Source organism: Raphanus sativus, chromosome 6, assembly GCF_000801105.2.
Source record: "Raphanus sativus cultivar WK10039 chromosome 6, ASM80110v3, whole genome shotgun sequence".
NCBI classification, from domain to species: domain Eukaryota; kingdom Viridiplantae; phylum Streptophyta; class Magnoliopsida; order Brassicales; family Brassicaceae; genus Raphanus; species Raphanus sativus.
The window spans coordinates 15,634,834-15,652,477 of record NC_079516.1 but is presented as its reverse complement, the minus strand read 5'-3'; the positions used below and the strand labels follow the sequence as shown (position 1 = coordinate 15,652,477).

The 17,644-nt window shown below is 34.5% G+C and overlaps 4 protein-coding genes across 5 annotated transcripts; 3 read left to right on the top strand and 1 right to left on the bottom strand.

Moving 5' to 3' along the window:
• Positions 1-2,742: 2,742 nt before the first annotated feature.
• LOC108812063 (uncharacterized) lies at positions 2,743-3,806 on the top strand. The gene has a single exon (XM_018584210.2). It carries the CDS (start codon positions 2,743-2,745, stop codon positions 3,709-3,711), a length of 969 nt encoding a protein of 322 aa, XP_018439712.1. The 3' UTR covers positions 3,712-3,806.
• A 1,127-nt stretch (positions 3,807-4,933) lies between these two features.
• LOC108812061 (zinc finger protein CONSTANS-LIKE 10) lies at positions 4,934-7,359 on the top strand. 2 transcript variants are annotated; one of them, XM_018584208.2, is made up of 4 exons: positions 4,934-5,082; positions 5,519-6,054; positions 6,381-6,832; positions 6,907-7,359. In XM_018584208.2, exons 2-4 carry the CDS (start codon positions 5,584-5,586, stop codon positions 7,034-7,036), a joined length of 1,053 nt encoding a protein of 350 aa, XP_018439710.2. In that variant the 5' UTR covers positions 4,934-5,082; positions 5,519-5,583; the 3' UTR covers positions 7,037-7,359. The 2 variants fall into 2 exon arrangements, with proteins under 2 accessions (XP_018439710.2, XP_018439711.2); XM_018584209.2 differs by having other exon boundaries at positions 4,934-5,086.
• A 3,379-nt stretch (positions 7,360-10,738) lies between these two features.
• LOC130496041 (uncharacterized) lies at positions 10,739-11,335 on the bottom strand. Its single transcript, XM_056987783.1, has one exon. The coding sequence runs from the start codon at positions 11,273-11,275 to the stop codon at positions 10,967-10,969; it is 309 nt and encodes a 102-aa protein (XP_056843763.1). The 5' UTR covers positions 11,276-11,335; the 3' UTR covers positions 10,739-10,966.
• A 449-nt stretch (positions 11,336-11,784) lies between these two features.
• On the top strand, positions 11,785-12,906 carry LOC130495937 (uncharacterized). Its single transcript, XM_056987581.1, has 2 exons — positions 11,785-12,114; positions 12,335-12,906. The coding sequence occupies exons 1-2, from the start codon at positions 11,918-11,920 to the stop codon at positions 12,501-12,503; spliced, it is 366 nt and encodes a 121-aa protein (XP_056843561.1). The 5' UTR covers positions 11,785-11,917; the 3' UTR covers positions 12,504-12,906.
• The last annotated feature ends 4,738 nt before the right edge of the window (positions 12,907-17,644 follow it).

The window sequence follows — 17,644 nt, the reverse complement described above, 5'->3', positions numbered from 1 at the left end:
GATTCAGTTTCTGTTTTTCCAGTTCGGGTTTAGGTAGGTACTTCGGGTTGAGGTAAAACCGCCCATATCTAATTAACGTAACAATGGACCTGCTGAGAGCATCTGAACAAATTTTGGGTTGGATCCTCGCCCAACCGCCGTTGACCACTGAACAAAACTTTTGAGAGGTTAGCTTGTTAGTTGTTATTGCTTCCAAGACCAAATTTCTCTATATTCGTAAAACATAAATGAAAAACGACCAATCCGGTCCAATCCATTACTGACTTGCATTGATTGATAAAGTAAATCGTATTTAAAAAATTGACTCCCTAATTTGAATGTGATATATATATTCGTTTCACGCTAGTTAAATTGTTTAAATAATAGATTAACTGATAAAAATCATCCCTAAAGTTAATATATATATATATATGATATCAAGTAAAAAAATAAAACCTTTTAAGTTTAACTAATAATCTTTTAATATTATACCTAAAATCTATTTAATTATAACCCCTGGATTATAATGATGCAACACTAAATATTAAGTTACTAATTTAGTATATTATTGGTACGAAATTTGTAAAGTAATATACAAATTAAAAACTAAAGTTCGCTAAAATATTAGTTTATGCTTAAAATTTCCTTTATTTCTACTCAAAATTTCCTTTGTATCTACTTTAGATTTCCTTCACTTTAAGTTCTAAACGAATTACATTTTTCTATATTGAATACAAATCAATTTTTGACTCGTATAATAGCGCAAAATAGCATATCACAACCAGCTTTAAAATGTGCATACTCAAGTACTTTTATGAACGACAAATAGACCTCATCTCTAGAAGATTGATTTGTAGATGAACTACTTACTTGGTCCTTTTGTATGGAGCCATTGATTGGTCTTTCCATCTCGGCACCCTTCATTCATGACATTTGGCTGTTCATGTGCGCTTCCAATGTCTACAACTTGCTTTCCTTTTTTTACTTTACAACATAAATAGAGAAATGAAATTATAAAATAAACATATTGAATAAACCTGTAGTTTGTAATTCTGTAAAAGCTCGTGACTAAAGGCCAGCTGTTTATGTATGCCCACACATTCAACATTTTCTCGATCTGAAGTCAGTAAACAAGAAAAATAAATATTGATATGCTAGTATAAATTCGATGGGGGTGTGGAAAACACACAAATAAAAAGATTAACTTTTGAAAATAAATTTTTGTCATAAGTATGTAAAATTTTAACTAACTGTTTACAACAAAATGGTTTTCGAGTCTTTTACATCGGTATAACAACAATTTTAAGAGGAAATATGCTAGGTATAGTCCACCACAAACACGTTTTCACCGGCCATTTCACTTTTACTTATACATTCGTTGTTCAACAACTGTAAATATGATTCTCGTAAAATACTCAGTTATTTTACAACTATTTTTTTATAATCGTGGAGATCCGACGACCAAGATTAATCGACTAGTTCAACGAAGCCCACAACACTTCACGTATTCTTGCGATTTAACGCTAGTCTGGATGGCCAGTGGAAATCTAACTGCAGGTTCATTGTATTGGGATTATCCTTAAGTGCCAATAATCCAACTCCGTTGGTTTATTTTACAATTGAGTTACGACGAAAGTTCTGTAAAGTCGTCACAAAGTTCCATGTGTTTTATTATAAAAAACATTCTCCTAGTAAATTTAGTTATACTTTTTTGGTCTAAATGTTAAAATTAAAACCATTTTTGAGTTTTACATGTTGCATTAGCAACTTATTACAAGAGCAGGAAACAGAGACTGAAACAGAGAGACTAAGACATAAATAAAAGCAAAATTAGCTAAATGGAACAATAAACCAGAAATTAAGCTCTGGAAGAGAGTGAGCATCAGTTGGGGCTGGAGACAGCGACAGCAACCTATCTCGCATTTGCCGGTCCACCATCCTGAAGAAGACTGGAGGCTGGTGATCGAGGTCTCTGAATATTCGGCCGCTCACGCCAAAGAGAATAAACCAAGGTCTCTGAATATTCGGCCGCTCACGCCAAAGAGAATAAACCAAGGTCTCTGAATATTCGGCCATTACGCTGGTGATTGAGGTCTCTGAATTTAGTTATACTTTAGACGAAATTCCTTTTTCATGTAATCTACTCGTCATTTCGTTGTGAATTTACGACGACCGATATTTTCTCATAAATGTTATTTTTTATACGAATGTTTTATGTAGTGTTTATTTATTATATGCATATGCATTCTCGATCCGGAACAAAGAAAATGATACGGCCACTTATGACATCAATTTTAGTTGTATGTAAACTATTGTGAAAATTTATATGAAAATAAGAATACAAACTTTATTTGACTGTAGAACATTATGAAGATAAAAAAAATTCAGCTGTAAAATATATCATATGTTTACATACGTTTTGTTTGAACTTCACAAAGCCATTTTTACCTTCTTCGCCAATATTAACATGTGTCAAATATAGACTCCTTCTTTATCGGTGTTCCATCAACCATCCTCTCGAGAATCTTCCTTCTCCCTCTCTCTCCTTTGCTCTCCCTCTTGCCAAACTCAAAAGGTTTCTATCTATTCCCAACTGAATCAAAACAAACTGAATCGGTTGTCAATTGAATAATCGTACAGAAAAACCATTAACAAAATCACCATTTTGGCGAAACTCTTATCACAGCTGCTCAAGAATTTTGCAATTTCATGTTGAACAAAATCTTTCTCATCTATACTTTTTAGTTGTTGATTCTAATAGGGATGTTATCTTTTCGAATCCCATCTATCGGAAGCCAACCTACGGCATTTGCAGCTAAAATAACAGACACCACAAAGACCGTGGCACAACTCAAATCAGCTGCAACCCCCACCCCTCACAGCACAGTCACGTGCGGTTATCAAGCTCACGTGGCGGGTTTCTTTCGGAACATAACTGTTTTGTGGTCCAAGAATCTCATGAACCATTCCCTCACCGTCATGGTCTCGAGTTTAGACAACGACATGAACTATTGCTGCAAGATAGATCTCGTGAAGCCGTGGCAGTTCTGGAGCAAAAGAGGATCAAAGTCATTCGACGTGGAAGGAAACTTTGTGGAGGTCTTCTGGGATCTCCGGTCGGCTAAACTGTCTGGAAACGGTAGCCCCGAGCCGATGTCAGATTATTACGTGGCAATAGTTTCTGATGAAGAGGTTGTTTTGTTAATGGGTGATTTAAAGCACAAGGCTTACAAGCGGACCAAGTCAAGACCCGCGTTGGTCGAAGGGTTTATATATTTCAAGAAAGAGAGTATTTTTGGGAAGAAAACGTTTTCAACTCGCACAAGATTCGACGAGCAGAGAAAGGAACATGAAGTGGTGGTGGAGAGCTCACACGGTGGAGACGATCCAGAGATGTGGATAAGCGTGGACGGGATCATGGTCGTGCACGTGAGGAATCTGCAGTGGAAATTTAGGGGTAACCAGATGGTGTTGGTGGACAAAACTCATGTGATGGTGTACTACGATGTGCATGATTGGTTGTTTGGACGTTCAGAGTCGACAGCGAGTTCAGGGTTGTTTGTGTTTAAGCCTGTGGCGGTTGGAGGGATGGTAGATGAGTACTTTAGCGATACGGAGGAAGGAGACAGTGGAGGAGGGAGTAGTCCTTTGAGTCGATACAACTCGGCATCAAGTGGTTATGGGACATTGCATGACTTTTGTTTGTTTCTTTATGCTTGGAAAGTTGAGTGAGAAATATTTATACCATAGCATATAGTGCCTTTTAATTTAAATATCTTTTGTTAAGTTATTTGATAACCTAGATAGATTTGGAGTTGAGACCAGACTAGTTTTCAAGATTGGTACGTAGAATATTTGTGTCATTTAAGAGGTCTAGAATAGATAAGAGGAATCACAACAATGTTGAAAGATAGTGAAACTTGATTTCTAACTACCAAAACAATTTTCTAACCAATGGGAAGAAAAACCAAAGCATGAGCCTCATGTTCTTGGTTAGGTTAGAGTAGAAAGAAAGATTGTGATTATTTTTCAGCTTAGAGATTATAGAGCTACTAATCTGCATTTACATGATGTAAGTTGAACCATCAATACTTGGTTTCCAAAATTTAAAGTTATCATATATGTAGTATGACTTTCAAATTGTCCTTTTTAATATATATTTTTTTTTTTTAGAAAACCCCTTTTTAATATTAAAAATTGACTTTAGTATTTATAACCTTTTAAATTTTAGATGTGCATGCCCATGAGTTGTGGAACACAAACCGTGCAATGTACGCCAATCAAAACAAATATAATCATCTGTGTCACCGTTGGAATTTAACATATCTGATTTTTTTTTCTCAAAAAAACTTACTGTGACAACTAATCAGGGCCAGCCCTTTTTGATAGCAACTAAGTCATGAAGGACCATCAAATGTAGGGAAGCCTTGTAAAGATAGACTTTTTCTCTCTAGTGGAATGCCATTGTATTGGTTGAATCAATTGCATGGTGCGCATTATATAAATTGACTACAGTCACTACACTGCACATGCATTGTTTATTGGTAAAAAGGGAAAGAGTAGACAGTAATTTAAAAGTAGATACCGACACTGCGTGTCAGTGGTTACAGATTACATCAAATATCTTTCTGTGTAGACGTATCTAACATAAATATCACTTCTTTTAGGCAAAAGATATTTGTTCATGTGAGTGTGCGAAAAAAAAGACGGAACAGATATTTTGGTTGTGCAAGGTCAAAGCAAAGACTATGTTGAAATAAAGCGTTAAAGCATCCAAAAGGAGCATAAAAAGGTTGACGTGTACACTCTAAATCGCGAGTGTAACTCTTTTTCCTTACACCAAAGCGCGTGAGATTACACACCTAAAATATCTGTAGGGTTCTCGAAAAATAAATTTTTTTTTCACTTTTTCCCCATAAATTTTAATAGTTCTATCTTATGTCACATGCCTACATGTCCCATTGAGGACAACCCAACCCATTGTCTATCTATCCATCTCTCTTAACCCTTTTCCACACGCAGAACATTAAATTTCTTCCCAAGCTTCTTCCTGTTGAAAACGTTGTTGTTTCTGCTACCGAAGATACTCAGACGATCTCTCTCGTACGTGAGTTCTTATTATCTTTAAACTCTTGTGTTTTTATTTGAGTGTGAGTTCTTCTTTGGCTGATCTAGAAATGGATCTATGTTGCTCTTCTCTATGATTCTCTTTTATGTATATATCAACTCTTCTGATGTGCTGTAAGGTTGATAGTTCGACGCTTTAGCTAATCTTTCTGTGTTTTTTTTTGGTTGCTCTGTTCTGTTTTGATAACAAGCAGTCTCTGTTCTGTTTTGCTCTGTTTTGCTCTGTTTTACTCTGTTTTGTTTCGTTTGATTTTTGTTCATAGAAAATTACAACCTTTATTAAAGAAATGTTCAAAAGATTGAATCTTTCTTCTAATTCTGGACTTGCTTTTGATTGTAAGATGCAATCTTTACTTTTATATAATGTATCTAAGTCAAGAGGACTAACAGAAACGGTTTAATTCTTGATCAGTGGAAGGACTCTGCTTTCTGTAGCGTGGAGGTGGAACCAAACGTTAGTTTACTTTTGAAATAAAAATGGGTTATATGTGTGACTTCTGTAATGAACAAAGATCAATGGTGTATTGCCGCTCGGATGCAGCGTGTTTGTGTCTCTCCTGTGACCGTAACGTTCACTCGGCTAACGCTTTGTCTAAACGTCATTCTCGGACTTTGATATGTGAGCGGTGCAATGCTCAGCCGGCTTCTGTTCGGTGCAGCGATGAGAGGGTTTCTCTCTGTCAAAACTGTGACTGGTCAGGCCACAACAATGATGCTACTTCACAACATAAAAGACAAAGTCTCAACTGCTATTCTGGTTGTCCTTCTAGCGAGGAGCTTGCCTCCATATGGTCTTTCTGTATGGATTTGGATTTCTCTTCTGCTGGACAATCTGCTTGTGAGAAAGAAATGGGTTTGATGACTATAGATGAAGGCACCGGAGAGGATAAAACAAACGTACAAAATGTTAATGTAGATCAGCCTGGAACCAGTTCTGCATTGGCTAAGGTAATGTACATGAGTTTCTCCATACAATGTTCAAAAATAGCTTGGCTGTAACTAAACACTTTACCAGAGGTTATTAGCTCAACCGGAAAGGATCCTGACCATTGTGTCAGAGGGTCCCCAGTTCGAGTAACCGCTGGGACGAAATTAATTTAACATGCTGTGATTTCGGAACTAGGAGAATTTAAACCAAATTTAACGGTTTCAAACGAATTTAAATTGGTTTAAACTGATTTAGAATGGTTTAAATCGATTTAAGTTGTATAAATCAGATTTTAATAAAACCGTTTCGGTTATTTAAATGTTTCTTGTTATTCTTTTGGTTGCAGGAGTTTGGAGTATCAGAAGATGATTTCTGTGGCAATCTCATTATGAATGAAATGGACTTGGCTTTTGAGAAGTACGACGAGCTCTTTGGCACAGCTTACAACTCTTCAAAAGATCTTTTCGAACATGGTGGAATTGGAAGTCTTTTCGAGAAACATGAAGGCTCGAAGGCAATGCAGCAGCAGCAGCAGCCAGCAGGAAGCAATGCTGCATCTGAAGATTCTTTCATGACTTGTAGAACCGAGCCAATCATTTGCTTCTCATCACAGCCAGCACATTCGAATATATCCTTCTCTGTCGTCATGGGAGACAGTACTAGTGACTGTGGGGCGTCATCTATGCAGAAGCTTTCAAGAGAGATAACATCACAGGAGGAGACTAATGCTTCCTCACATGCAACAACAACACGTAACAACGCTGTTATGCGTTATAAGGAAAAGAAGAAGGCTCGCAAGTAAGTTTTAAAGCATTTGGAAATGGGAGTGAAGTATAAGCATTGCTAACGTTGTACATGTTTTGTGTGAGTAGGTTTGACAAGAGAGTGAGGTATGTGTCTAGGAAAGAAAGGGCTGATGTGAGAAGGCGTGTGAAGGGACGGTTTGTCAAGTCAGGTGAAGCTTATGATTACGACCCGATGAGCCCTGCAAGAAGCTACTGAAGAAGCCCATAAAGTGGAGATATATATCAGACAAAGAGATGTATCTATAGAGGGCAGTTTCAGGATCACCAGTTTCATTTTGTTTCCTCCTTTCATTGCTTCTTAAGCATATGAATAGATAGTGAAACTCTTGAACGGACTGAGGAGCAAAGATCCTTAGAATTTTGTTTTATTGTAGCCCAAGGCAAGAGGAGGAATGTATACATGTTGTTACTTATATGTAAATCCGCATATGTTTTTCTAATGTAGGAGAGCAGAGAGAGGCCATGTTCTATATTTATTTCTGTGTTTTTTTTTCTTTTTAATATCTTGCTGTTACATCATCTTGCTTTCAACTTATTTTTGCACTATCAGCAAAACATAATCAATCATAAGAATTATTCAGCAATGAGGAAATCATTACATCTTCTCCTGGGAAACCAAAAGGTTTTGCAGGTTTAACATTGTTAATTCTCAGCATATCTTAACGCATTGTTACTAGACATTGACTCATCATCAAAACCACAAACAGACAGAGAAAACAAAAGGAAAGGTGAGTAAATGCAAAACCAAAACCATACCAAATGTTTTGCCTTTCTGGCCTGACCCTTAGCCTTCTTCTCAGCTAGCCTATTTCTCTGACCAATAAGATGCTTATGTTATGTGCAGACAAAACAGGACCATGTTACACCAACCCACACTGTAATAGTTTAGCATAAGGGGTTGATCAATAGTTTAATTTTTTTTTAAATAAAGTTCTTTTTCTTTATGCAGAGATCTCATAGCCGTCGTGTTGCGCTTCATCGTCGTTAATTCACCAACGGCAACGCTCTGTACTTATAAAACTCTCTTCCGTCTTTCTCTGTTCCAGTTATATTGTAGAATTGATTGTGAGTCATCATATACAGAACAAGTCACTTTCTTTTCCACCTTCCTCTGTTCTTCCTCTGTTCTTCGCGCCCACTCTGTTTTGAAGTATCAGGTAACCGATCCCTTAGCATCTCTGCATTAACTCTTTGATCAAAAGGGTCCCTTGTTTGACTTTCACTCACATTAAAAGTTTTAACCAGTCGACTTCATCTTGTAGTTTTTCTGATGCCACATTCAACAGATTCCATCAATCCCAGAGGTATGATAACTTCGTCACTTTTCTATTCGTGGGAAGAAATGTTCACACAAACGAATTTTTAATTGAGAAATTTATCCATGTTTTTGTATCTTTTACTGTATGAGGGCATTACAAGTCACAAAAATGGAAATGATGATTTAGATAACACCACGAAATAAAAACTAAATTAGTAAAAAAAAAATAGTATGCTTTGCTGCATGTATGATGCCTTAATATCTCAGTTTGATGCTGAAATTGAGGAAACTCCGTGCAAGTTTGAAGGAGAATGGAGGCACTGTTACAGCTGGAAATGCCTCTAGCATAAGGTCCTTTTCTTGTCACATATTTTTCACATATTTTAATAAAACACATTAAGTTTGCATTTTTTTGTGAATATTTTTTTCCATAATTTTAAGCCAATGAAAATTTAATCAGTGCAATTTTTTTTTAAGTTTGCAATTAGTTACTGAAATATTCATTGAAAATATAAAAAAAAGATCTTTTTAAAACAATTTTTTTTCTAGAATATACAAGTTTGTGAAAGGGAAAGAGTATATTTAAAAAACTCATGTGTAAGCTTCTACATGGATCTTGGTTAGTGTTGCAACTTTTGTTTTTTTCTTAAGTAGAGTTTGTCTCCTTTTGGCAGTGATGTGCAGCTGTCCTTGTCCTAGTTATTGGGGAGAAGACGCTTCAGCTAGGACTTCAAGTAATCGCAAAAGTTAAAGGTTATGTATTTTTAAAAATTATAGAAAATATACAATCACAAAATTATGTATTTGTAGTTAAAATTTAATATGTGAAATTTCAAAAACATACATTATTTTAAAAGAAAGAGTATTATCCCTTTTATCAAAAAAAAAAAGAGTATTATCCTTATTATTATTCAGTTATCCGCAAGATGTTTACATCAACAGGAAGTATGTAACTGTGTAACAAAAAGAAAAACAGGAAGTATGGAATATGGAAGTTAAAAGTTGTTATTTAAGCAGAAACATAACATTGTTTGATAGCACATTTATGACCAAGAATATGTAGGATAATAATAACACCCTTGAAACAAAGACTCGAAAGGATTATGGCATTCATTGTTATTATCATCATTGTCGGGAACAATAGTCTCTTAGAGCCGAAGGGAATTCTTCTAGAGTGAATTCAAACCTCTCTTTAATACAATCTGCACTGAGACCTAAGAAGGCATGACAACAAGAACGACCAACAGTCCCGATTTCTCCGTTTACTAACGATTGGATAATTTCTGGGATACAGTTGGGAATAACAAACATGGATGACATACAATCTGTTGGGTCCTGTCCAGGTATAGGCTGTGAAGGCAACGTTTGAGCTGTACCGAACACGGCCATGAATGCAACTGGCAGAAGGAATAAAAACTTGTTGATCAACCACATTTTTGATAAGAGAATTGTAATAAGTTATTGAGTGTTTTTTTAATCTTTGGTATGAATGTCAGTGATTGGATATATATAGGACGTGTAACAAATGTAAAATCTTATTACATTGCATTTGTGTGAACGGTTTCTTTGTCAATTAACGTAGGCACTCTTGGGATGACCCCGAATACAGGTTAATTAACACAGTTTGTTTAGTATTATAATCATTTTTTCTTGATATTTTTCTTGTCTTACTTAAATTGATTTGTTATTCTAATAACTGTATGTTGACAACTTCCTTAACCATCTCGGTATCAGCATAAATGAGTGAGACTATTGATGAAAATGCGAGCATAAAAGGATGATAACATTTTATTCTATTAAAATAAAAGTTATGACTTCTTTGATTTGTGATTTTTTTAGACTATCCATTAGAAAAAGAAAAATCCAAAAACAAACAAAATTCCATTAGAAAATCACTTAAATGATTTTTTTCCTATCTAGATGGAAAATTTAAAAGAATATTCTTGTATTGTGTCAATGGTTATTATTATCTGCAAAGCAACCACGAAAATCATGTTATCTAAATCCCATCATTGGTAGCTACAGACTAACTATACTAAACTCGTGGGCATCTCCACATAATTTCAATAATTAAACCGTCAATAAATTAACTTATGTCCTCCCATGTGTGTTTTTATTGTTAAGGTTGGTGAATTGAACAGACGTATGTATCTCTCTTCCAACTTCCAAGAGTCAGTAATAACACTTCAAGGTTGATATTAGTTGGTCTCTCAATAACGAGTGATCCTTGATGTTTCTAAGTCTATTTGATTATTTGAAGTATGTCTCGTTCAAGATTTTACCTAGGTTACGGTTATTAGTGCCAATGAGTTCAATTCTTTCATTTGCAAGAACGCGTTCCACTCCCTTTCGTCATGAACTTTAAAATATACTCTGTTATCTTTCTTACAATAAAGAAAAATGCAGTGATCTTTTTCTCTTCTTTTCATCTGTAAATGCTGTGCCCCCACCTTTTGAATCAGACGAACTCAATGCGAAAGACGAACATGATATACTTATAAGTCTGTTTTTTTACTTTTGCATACACGAAAGATATTTCGTGTACAAGGTAGTAACACATAGAGTGGTATTAACGTGACCAATCAATTCAAAGCCAAACTTGTTCATATTATCACGAGGTTTTGGACCAAAGTCCATAAATATGAAATTGTCCTTATTATTATTTAGTTATACGCAAGATGTTTACATCAACATGAAATATGGCAGTTTTTTAACAACAAAATATATATGGCAGTTAAAAGTTGTTTTTTGAGCAGAAACAGTAAATTTTGTTTATAGCAAATCTTTATGACCTAGAACATGTCGGATAATAACAATAAACTCCCTTGAAACGAAGACTCGAAAGGATAATGGCATTAATTGTTATTATCATAAATGTCCGGAACAATGATCCCTTAGAGTCGGAGGGAAGTCGGGAGCGAAGGCAAACCTCTCAGTAATACAATCTGCACTGAGACCCAAGAAGGCATGACAACAAGAGTGACCAATAGTCCCGATTTCTCCGTTTACAAACGATTGGACAATTTCTTGGAGACAGTTGGGAATAGCATACAGGGATGACATACAATCTGTTGGGTCCGGTCCAGGTATAGGCTGCGAAGGTAACGTTTGAGCTGTACCGAACACGGCCATGAATGCAACTGGAAGAAGGAAGAAAAACTTGTTGATCGTCCACATTTTTTATTAGAGAAATTGTAATAAGTTATTGATGTTTTAATCTTTGATATGAATCAGGTAGTAGTCGGTGATTGGATATATATAGGACGATAAAGAATGTGAAATTTAAGTACATTTCATTTATGTGAACGGTTTCTTTGTCAATTAACGTAGGCGCTCTTGGGATGGCCCTAAATAAAGGTTAACAAAGTTTATTCTGTATTATTGGTGGTTCCTCCTGATAGTTTACTATTAGTTCTCTTAGAGCACTATTATTGGTGCTTCTAAGAAAAGTCTTAATGCATTATTTGGCCAAAAATAAATCAAAAAAATCCAATTAATACATTTCCAGCGAAGGACGTCCTTAGCTAAGATATTTTTGGAAAAAATTACTCTCAGAGACACTTTTTTTTACTTTGCAAATACACTCTAAGGCACTTTCTGCTTGCAACACACTTTTTTGTTTGTCTTTGTCTCTTATACCCTCAACTTAACTAGAATAAAATGAAATCTCTTTTTTTTCTAACAAGAGCGACATTATTTATTGTCTTATTATTTTCCTAAAATTTAATTTTTTATGGTAATTCAAAATTACTTTCCCAATTCATGGAATCTCTTCCATGAAAACTCAAAATTACTTTTCCAATTCATGGAACTTCTTCCATGGACAAACCATCAGAATCTGGCTCTGTAATTAAGCATGGATGCTTGAACCTTGACTCGTATCTCTCGTTCAATGGCCGAGTCGAGATCGACATTTCGACACAGTTCGAGTCAGTCAGAGAGAGGCGGCTAATCGGTTCGGAGGTGTTGGTTTCCGGAAACCTTCTCATAATTAAAAACCCCAAGCAACCTTTGAGGTTTCTCTTTTCTTTAAGCTTTGTCCGAAAGGTTATGACTTTTTTTACACTGTTAAATTTGTACGCGTGCTTGGCAATGCTCTTGTCTGAAAACGTCAAAGATGATTATTTGACACAAACTATGTCTCTCTTACTGAATTACTTGGAACTGAGGTTTGATGATTGTTTGGTTCATGTCCTAAACGGATGATGATGATAGTTGATTTTATTTTCATGTAAGGGAAAGAGATAGCCTTTACGAGAAGATGGGTTATTTTGATTCGGCAAGAGTTACGGTGGAGAGCGGCGCCGGACCATCACCACCACCGCAATCTCTGGTCGTCAGAATCACGAGTAACAGAAACTGCGCCGGACCACCACCGCCGCTAACTCTGGTCGCAGGAAGCTGAGAGCAACAATGGTGAAGTTTTACATTTTTGCAGTTCTGGTCCTTTACCTTTTGATTATTCATGCTTTTATCTCCAAAATTCTTAAAACGTGAAGAAAGCTCCTCTCGATTTAGTTCAAACATAAAAACTAGAAACAAGCAAGAAATATATGAATTGTGTGTCACCATTACCCATCCACAACATTTTTTTATGATACTAGTCCACAAAATTTTGTGTCCACAAAATTTTGTGTCCACAACATTTTTTATGATTGAGAATTTTGTGTCCACCATTACTCATCTACAACATTTAAAACTCACTAATTAGTAAGATATTAGTTCACAAAATTTTGTGTCCACCATTAGTCATCCACAACATTTTTTAAGATTGAGAATTCTGTCTGCAAAACAGTTTTTGGTTCAAACTAAAAACAAGCGAGAAATATATGAATTGTAAAATGTAAATTTTTTTGATTGTTCATTTAACATGAAACAAAGATTCAATATGAAATTAGCATATTTTAACAATATATTATATATTATAATTTGTTCACATGATATACTACCATTTTAGTTTGTATATAAAAAGTTTTTTCACGTTGTTTCATTCATCTATGTCTACATCTTGAATTTCATTTAATTGTACATGTCCATGAAATCTCATTTCTAACTCTAATTTGAGTTTCTACGCAAAGCATCCACAACTCTCCCATCCACACAAACTCCCCCATCCACATTTCTTTAATACAACAAATTAAAATTCAAAATTTTAATATATATATATATATATATGGATATCAAAATAAAGATAAAAAGATATACATTTTTATTTCATATGTTATATATGTTTTTACCTATTAGATAACAGAATAAATAACGTTAAAAAGATGATAGGGTAAAGTTTTTTAAAAAGTAATTGCTATATTGTCTATTTTAATTTGAACCGTCAGATTAATCTGTGACTTTATGATCTTGTGGCCTTTATAAACTCCAACCCCATCTACGACCTTGGATTTTTCTAACTAAGACCATCTGCAACGGAGACTCATGACAAATCCTTAACTGTTACTTTTATGTTTAACTGATTATAATATTAATATTAAAGCTAATATAGTTAAGGATCAGTATGTAAATAAGGGTTTTAAGGACCCAATCCTTAGTGCACGTGGCATGTTGCCATTGAGTCTTCTTCTGTTTCTTTCTCTTCTTCATCTTCTTCTCTGCCGATTTCACAGTCAAACTTTCTGAATCAAATGGGCAAAGCGAAGAACATCTTTTCCGCGAATCAAAACACCCAGCCCATTGTCTCTCTTCCCTCTTCTCCTTCTCACTCTGGTACCATCTTCTTACTCTTTAATTTTCATAAAGTTTTGATTTTTTGCCTCCTCCATTTGGGTTTCTCTCTACACTTAACGATCCCTTAGTCTAAAGCTTTTTGCCATTGGTGGGGAACTATTTTGAAGTATTGCGTCTTCTTCTTCTTCTTCCTCGTACGAGTCGTAGCCGTTGAGTATTGCGTCTTCTTCTTCTTCGAGCGGGAAGAGGGCTCTGTGGCGTGGCGGGTCAAACTCTTCATCTTCTTTGAGAAGGAATCTGAAAGGGGAGAGAGATGAAGAGGCGAGTGATTGCTTCTCTGATGGCCGTAGAAGATGCGCTTGGATCACTCCCAAGTCTGGTAATAACCCCTTTCTTTATCGATTTTAGTTAGCGTTTGCAATTGTTGCTTGACTTGTTTAGAAGTTTTGTGGAAGTTTTTTTCTTTTTGGGTTTTGATTTTGTCATTTCTGGGTTCTGTTCTTTAGGCCTTTTGGATTGTTTCAATCTTGTGAATGTTTATTGTGCTTGTGTATTTGTTAGATTTCGAGTTACAAGATGAAACTCTTCGATAATTTGGTGGGAAAAGCAGAAAAGGTTTTGGAGATTGGCGTTGGAACAGGTCCTAATTTTAAGTACTACTCGGTTATTCCAAACGTTTCTGTCCCTGTAATTGCCTTTCCCCTCATATTCTTCTGTTATTGAATCATTTTGTTTTCGAGCTTGTTTTTATCATGTCAATGTGAGCTGAATTCTATGGTGCTACTTCAATCTTTTATAGGGAAAACAAAATAGTCACCTGGACTCGAAGTATGTGGAGACTATTTTTTCTCATTGAACGTTTTTATAAACTGCGTGAGCCTGTTCTTCTTGTTGGTGAAACTGGGGAAGGCAAAACAACAATCTGCCAACTACTGAGGGAGTATAAGAAGCTAAGGTTGCACATCCTTAACTGTCATCAATACACAGAACAGCGGGGAAGCTTTACAGTATACTTTCTTTGCGTTCTAATGAGCATGGGAGCAGAGAAGTTGTTTCATACTTTGGGTATACTTTCTTTGTGACACATTCTAATTGGTTTTACAGTAGATTCTTCATAGGAGGGACAATGGATTCAGAAGTAGTTTTATTGTTTATGTTATTGATGACTATTTATTTCCAAGAACTTCTAAAGGAGTTCACCATTGGACACAAAAAATATTGTGGAGTCCTTGATTATTCAAAAAAAAAAAAAACAAAAAAAATACTATAATAATTTTAAGGATTCCAAGAGCAAGTCCACCATTGTGGATGCTCTAAACCGTTTCACTTCGATAAGGGCAAAAAAGTCTATAATCTCTCTTGTTTTCTGAAAAAGTGTCTTCCAAATAGAAAGTATCTTATGATGAAAGAAAAAGATAAAATGTGCCTCATAGAGTAATGCACTCATATTTTTGAGCACGTCCTTAAGGGACACGTGTCACACAGGAAAATCTTCTAGTCTCTCTCATCTCATCTCTCTCGACTTTGTATACTCCGCAATCAGTCGACAATTGATCTTTCCTGGACGGAAGAATCCAAATCGAGTGATTGATCTCACCAGCTCTTCGTTCTCCACCACTCAATCTTTCTCGGCTTCTCTCTCTTGCGGCTTCTCTGCTTCTCCCGTTTCGAAGCTAAGAACATGAGTCAAATTCGACAAGTTTCAGGCTGATTCTCCTCTTGAACAGACCACATCGGCTTCTACCTCCCCTGCTTCACAGGAAGTACCATCAGAAGCGTAGAGTATGATTCAAACTTTGCCACTTTCCTCTGTTTCGTTAATGTTTTGTGTGTCTATTGGAACAAAAAAACACCATATTGTTTGAAAATGTAATGGGTATAGTCTTTTTTTTGGTAATCATGTTAAATTGGGTATAGAGTTTTGTTCTGTTTTTGTGAAGCAAACTCGTCTAGTTCGATTCAAAGTTGGTCACAATACTCTGTTTTTTTAATGTTTATGTGTGTCTATTGGAATAACAAGGGAACATATGTTTTGTAATGATGTCTTTTTGCAATTGAATGATTAGAACAAGTATTGTTATTTAGGGAACTACTTACAGATTTGTTATAATTGTTTCAGCTGCTTGCCTAATGATTTGGTGGGAGCTGTTAGGCAATCAGGTGAAGCAAGTGCCTCTAAGAAGCAGAAGAATACTCCTCTCATTCGTATCAATAGCCTCTTCGACGCTATTGGCTGTGAGGTTTTTTATTTTCTCCATTTTCTTAATTACAGTGGTAGCATTATTATGCGAATTAAAAAGAAAGACACTGACTTTGTTTCTTCTTCTTCTTGTTCAGATTCTTGGCAAGTGCGAGTTTTTGAATCCAGGAGGAAGCGTTAAAATGCTGTCAAGATCATTCAATAAGGCCAATGCTGGTAATGCGTGTCTGTGCCCTTTTGACTGCCAGTGTTGCTTCTAGTCTTGTTTCTCTGTTTTGTTGAAATAGTTTTGAAAGTGGATCTTTAGTTAACACAGCTTTGTTGTTCATGTTTGATGAGAAAAAGCAAAACAGTTTTACTTTCTATCCAGGTACTTCTTGATTGTTTGTCTATCTTTCTGCTGCAACTAAGAATTTTTTTTGTCCTACCAATAATCTACAACATTAGAAAAGTCTTTAAACTTTGTCCCTAACTTAAAAATATTACTAAAATATGCTAAATACATTTTATTTGTCCCACTGATAATGTTGCTCTTATTCTTCTATGTACGGCTCTTTTTTAAGTTCACAAAACTGTCACAAATTTTATTTTCTATTCTAATTATTATCACTTTTTCCTGATATTTCTACTTAAATTGATTTGTTATTCGAATAATCGTATGTTGACAATTTCCTTAACCATCTCGGTATCAGCATAAATGAGTGTATCGATGAAAATGTGAACAAATGGAGTATGCCATTTAAAATAAAATGTATGGTTTATTAGTGCATGTGATAATAGTCCATATGTTTCAGTGTAGAATCTATTCTATTGAAACAGAAGTACACTTTAAAAATACCCCTTAATTTTTAGTATTATTTACAATGATATGCCACTGAGCATTTAATTAATCTTCCTATATTAAAGCTTGTCTTTTTCAGTTATTTAATGTGTATTTCCTAAAAATTCTTTGTCTTTTTGGTTAATTAATGTATTTCCAAAATCAAATTCTATTTAATGTGGGTTACTTTTTATGATTTTTTATTTTTCTGTTTAATTAATACATTTCTAAAATCGAATTCGAAATAAAAAATTTGGCAACAATAATTAATAAACCTAACTTATATTATTCATTGTTTTTTTCCTATTTTCTTATATATGTGTGTGTTTTGAAATAATTAATAAACATAGATTTAAATATTTAACAAACATTATTATTTTTAAACATGTAATTATATTTTTATTATTTATTAGTAATAACTAAAAATAAAAGTCACATTAAAATAATTATTTTATTTAATATATAAAAATATTATGTCACATATATTTTTCATATAAATAATACCACAATGTAAGTTCAGTATGATAAATGTTGAAAATATAAAATATATAACACCATATATTTTAAATAATATATACAACAATTTTATTATACATTATCATAAATTTTGATCCATAAAAATACATTTTGTACCTATATATTGGGTCATATTCTAAAAGTATGGATTATACAATTGGTGGGTTATAAAACAAAATAAAATTACCCAATATAAATTATAAATTATTATGTTTAAAAATGTCATATAAACAATTATTTAATTGGGTAAATTTTTTTAAAATATATAATCACTTATACAGATAAATACATATTACAAATTTAGATCACATTCCTAAGTTTTTTAACTAAT

What these genes read in the sequence shown, in the direction of transcription:
- LOC130496041 (XM_056987783.1), bottom strand. Translation starts at nt 11,275, where the DNA reads ATGTGGACGATCAACAAGTTTTTCTTCCTTCTTCCAGTTGCATTCATG.
- LOC130495937 (XM_056987581.1), top strand. Translation starts at nt 11,918, where the DNA reads ATGGACAAACCATCAGAATCTGGCTCTGTAATTAAGCATGGATGCTTG. An exon ending in AACCCCAAGCAACCTTTGAG is followed by an intron (nt 12,115 to 12,334) that starts GTTTCTCTTTTC and finishes TTTTCATGTAAG; the next exon opens with GGAAAGAGATAGCCTTTACG.
- LOC108812061 (XM_018584208.2), top strand. Translation starts at nt 5,584, where the DNA reads ATGGGTTATATGTGTGACTTCTGTAATGAACAAAGATCAATGGTGTAT. An exon ending in CCAGTTCTGCATTGGCTAAG is followed by an intron (nt 6,055 to 6,380) that starts GTAATGTACATG and finishes TTTTGGTTGCAG; the next exon opens with GAGTTTGGAGTATCAGAAGA. An exon ending in GAAAAGAAGAAGGCTCGCAA is followed by an intron (nt 6,833 to 6,906) that starts GTAAGTTTTAAA and finishes TTGTGTGAGTAG; the next exon opens with GTTTGACAAGAGAGTGAGGT.
- LOC108812063 (XM_018584210.2), top strand. Translation starts at nt 2,743, where the DNA reads ATGTTATCTTTTCGAATCCCATCTATCGGAAGCCAACCTACGGCATTT.